The following is a 4,289-nucleotide window of genomic DNA, read 5'->3' as shown; positions in this document are numbered from 1 at the left end:
ATTTTTATGAAGGTGTAAATACAGCATGTTCAGCACAGATAAAATCAGTTGCATCAGTTATTGGTGTGATTCCCACTCATCCTCCCACTCAGAAAAAAGGAGCCATCTTTATAATATGTAGAAGATACCCTCAGTGCATGTGTGTTGCACCACTACTGTGTTGCTTTTCTTATAAACATAAACTGAACTGTACTCCTGAGGAAAAAAAAAAAAAAAAATCTAGTAATAATTCTCTCTTTCTTCCCTCCCCAAGCCTTGAAGTATGTCGTGCAAGTATCTGATACACAGGATGTGACTGCGCTCTAACAGGTGAGGTATAACTCTGTTGTCAGTTCACGGTTATGTGAATTAGTATAACATAGCAGTCAGATAGACAAAATACAAAAACTTCTTAAAGGGACTAAGGATAAAAAAAAATAAAACTACATAAAAAAAAAATAAAAAAAACATTAGTAGTTCTGTTCATGTGACTTTTCATTCACTCTTCTTGTTTTATCACCAGATAGGAAAGCTCGTGGAGCCCAGGAGCAGGGGGATCTCTGTGCTGCCATTATTCATGTTTCCATGGTTCCTCCTCAACAAGCGTGCACTCCGCAGCAGAACCGTTAGCGGCTGAGGTTACCTGCAAGCAGTCAGCAGGGAGATCTAAGCAGCTCATCCATGGCACACATTAAAAAATACAGGTAACTTCACAGTCAAAGGAGAATTTAGAACATTTGCAGGTGCTTTTAAAGGAAGCGCAGGTAATATGTTATTGCAGCACATAGATCTCTTTGTTTGCATTTAGGATAAATCCACAATCATAAACACTTGAAGTTAACGTTAACCTATGCGAATAACAATGTGGACTTCTACAGGCTTAGAACAACTTCAATCTCAAACATTCAGAGGTGGGTTATGTGAATGCTGTTTTATGAACTTTAGGCTGCTTTCACATTTGAATAGAGTCATTGTTTACACAATGGTTGATAAGTTTTACAGTGAATAAAGGAAAGTGGGCTTAGACCACCATCAGTGAGCTTCAAGTGTGAAACATCTGAAGAAAAAAAACATAAAAATGCTTTTTTGCTAGTGTAAAGTACCAAATAAAAGATTAAACTAGTAAAACATTACTCCTTAAACATGTGATATTATTTGCTGCTTTTGTCCTGTTTTACTTTTGTACCAGACACTCTTCTAGAAAAGCTTTACACATTCTATTCTCAGAACATGTTTCATTCAGGAAGATCATTCGTGTAGCACGTCTTCCAACTTCACTTTCTGTGTAAATATATTTTTTTTAACTTCTGTGAAAATTTTACCTCCAAAGCAAAAATGAAGATGACTTAAAAGTTCATAAAGCAGCATTTGCACAGCACCCTACCAAGGTTTTGTTTGAAGACGGTAGAAATCCCCTCTCAGAGTAGCTGTTAGCTAAGCTAAGCTACTGATCAGGACTTATCTTAAATGGAAGATCAACAAAAGTTAAAGAGTTATTAACTACTACAACCCTTTACCCAAACTTAACTTCAAACATTAAGAAGCATCCAGAACCTTTTTCCATCTGTCGTAACATTATAGTATAAATCTTTTAAAACTTCTGAACTCAAGGTAGACACAATAATAAAAGAAATGCAAGAAAAACATAAAATAATAAAAAAATACAATTCCTTTCATTGTTTACTAACTTGTTTTGCCTCAAAAGTAAATTATCCAAAAAAAATACATTTTTACATGAGATTACAAACCAAACTATACGGAGCGAGATCCAAAATTATATTAGCTTTTAACAATTGGAAAATATTTTATATACATATTTATATGATTTTTTAAAATGTTTTTTCCAAGCAGCAAAACGGATTTTTTTTACTACTGGAATAAGTATCACTACATGTTTACCTCTGAGTTTCCTGACCCTCCCCTGAAGTAGGCATGTCATATTTTAAAACTTGTACTTATAAATTATTTGCTACCCATGTACAAAACAATCATCACTTTCCATGTATCTTGTACTTTGTTAATGTTTTAGCAAATAAAAATGCATTCAGGTCTGTTTTTATTTTCTTCTACAGAAGCAGAAGTGGCAGATTATGTGAACCTCTGGACAACCAACAAGGCTCATGCTTATGGCAATGGAAGCGTTTGATTTGGGAATAAACTACAAAAGTGATTATTTTGTATAAATAGGTTAATAACAACTCCACAAAACGTGGAATGAAAAAAAGTAAATATAAGATGAAACAAAATAAAATCTTAATGCTCCATGCAAAATATACACATCAATTTAAACAATGTACAAAAACATAAATAATAAAAATAAAATAAATAAATAAATAAATAAATAAGTGCATTGTTATTTTTTGTCTTTTTTTGCAAGCCTTCTACAGCAGTGTGGAGCAGGGTTAGCAATGTGAGTCATGGTATGTACAAAAAACAAATAAATGAAAAAAATAAAATGTAAGCCCTGGAAGTAGCATGCCTTTGTGTCACATATACATATAAAAAATGTATTTAAGAATTGGACATTGAAAACAGGTGGTTGTAATTTTTTTTTACTTGCTTAAAGTGTTGCTTGGCCACACCCTTTATCAGAAATACAAATCTTATCATCTGACTTTTTGCACCCAAGTGTGCAAGTAATAGTATGAAAGTTACAAAAAATAAAAAAAATCTATAGCTGAGATTTAACCTGTGCTCTGTTCTACATTAGCGTTACATTAACTTTTGATTTCGCTGAACAGTTCTCAGAGCTGAGACAAAGAGACTGTGTTAGAGCACTTAATCACTCTTTGTGGGATGGAGAGGTGTGCATTAGTTATGCATGAACTGCTAATTATGCAACACTTCCCATCACTGCATTTTAAATTAAAAGGATAAATAAGTAAAAAATGTATTAAACATTTATGATCAGCCACAAAACAAGATAAAGTGAAGTAAACCCGCTGGATATTACGTTGAATAAACAGAACATAGCAGCTAAAATATTTATAGAAACGTTTTAATTGAAACTACGGCTGTGTTTATTGAGCTACTCTGAACTTATGTTAGATGTGACGCCGCTAAATAATTTCTCAGAGTCATATTGAGGAAGTTCATACTTTGTCCCATAACGTCATCTTAGGGGGATAGCTGATCTGTCTATAATTGTCTATGCAAGCACATCAACTATGTTTTGAACTGTGTTTTAAATGTTGAATGATCATTAAACACAAAAGCGGCTGTTCCAGACGAGTAAATAAACTTGGTGCACATGTGAAATAAAGAGTGTATGCAAGTGCATCTCTGCTTACAAAGAGTCGGCGCAAAGCATGCAGAACGAAGCAAAGCTGCAGGATGAGCATGAAACGGCACAGGGTTATATTGAAGTCTCTATGTCAGAAAGCGTTAATAGTACCTTGCATTCATCTACTAAGACAGAATTGTTAGCATTGGCAGTAGCAGCTGTAGAAGGAGTTGCGGTTAAGACGCACTGGTTGGAATTGTTCTCGTGGTGGTTCTTCATGTCGTCGTAGTAGGACTGGGTCTTTGTCATCATTTCGATGTCGTCTGATTTAGCCGTTTGCGCATCCAGCTCCTCCAGCTCAGCTTTGGACAGATGGTACACAATCCCTGCACCGTAGGAGTCACCCACCACATTCACTGAGGTCCTGAAACGATCCCTGAGGAGAAACAAACCAAGATTTTAAAGACATCGTACATTTATTATTATTATTTTTTTTTGTGGACAATGTAATATAAGAAATCTATTAAATGAACAAAATATAACCAGACTATGTCTGTTAGTCTGTTAGACTCACAATAACCAGTCAACAGCAACCAGCAAACTGATATCCTGAGTTGGTAAGCCAACGGCAGTAAGGATCAACAGCATTGTCACCAGGCCGGCACTGGGAATACTGGCTGCTCCAACACTGGCGAGAGTGGCTGTCAGACTGAAGAAAAAAGAAACAAAGTTATTTAGATCTCTAAAAGTGAACTACACTTAAATATGACCATTAAAACTCCAAATCTTAAAAAACATAACATACAGAGTTGCAAATAAAAAAAGAAAAAAAGAAAAAAAAATTGCCTCTCCTTTTCCTTTACTCCATGTTTCAGATATTCAGAAAAGATAACCTGAATGCAGTTTTCAAATTAGTTCATTTACCAAGTGAAAGCGCTGTCAACACCAACCTGGCTGACCTCATATCTCAGTTGGATTCAATTTCAGACTTTGCCTGCACTCCAAATCTTTTTTTTTGTTTTGTTTTGTTTCTTCCCAAGTCATTAGAAAGTAAACTTGCTGACATGCTTTCGATCGCTGTTCACTG

General features: G+C 35.0%; 1 protein-coding gene across 2 annotated transcripts in view; it reads right to left on the bottom strand.

Moving 5' to 3' along the window:
* Positions 1–390: 390 nt before the first annotated feature.
* slc1a2b (solute carrier family 1 member 2b) overlaps positions 391–4,289 on the bottom strand; it is an 18,589-nt gene continuing 14,690 nt past the window's right edge. The window contains exons 9-11 of one of the 2 annotated variants that reach the window (XM_015017416.1): positions 3,777–3,911; positions 3,374–3,638; positions 391–622 (exon numbers count right to left, since the gene is read on the bottom strand). In XM_015017416.1, coding sequence (XP_014872902.1) covers positions 551–622; positions 3,374–3,638; positions 3,777–3,911 — 472 coding nt within the window. In that variant the 3' untranslated portion in view covers positions 391–550. The remainder of the gene's footprint in view (positions 623–3,373; positions 3,639–3,776; positions 3,912–4,289) is intronic. The other variant, XM_015017417.1, reaches the window with a different exon arrangement.

The sequence above is a fragment of the Poecilia latipinna genome, unplaced genomic scaffold, assembly GCF_001443285.1.
Source record: "Poecilia latipinna isolate Pla-1442-1.1 unplaced genomic scaffold, P_latipinna-1.0 Scaffold2139, whole genome shotgun sequence".
Taxonomy (NCBI): domain Eukaryota; kingdom Metazoa; phylum Chordata; class Actinopteri; order Cyprinodontiformes; family Poeciliidae; genus Poecilia; species Poecilia latipinna.
Note: the sequence above shows the minus strand (reverse complement) of the source record. Positions and strands in the feature narration are given on the sequence as shown.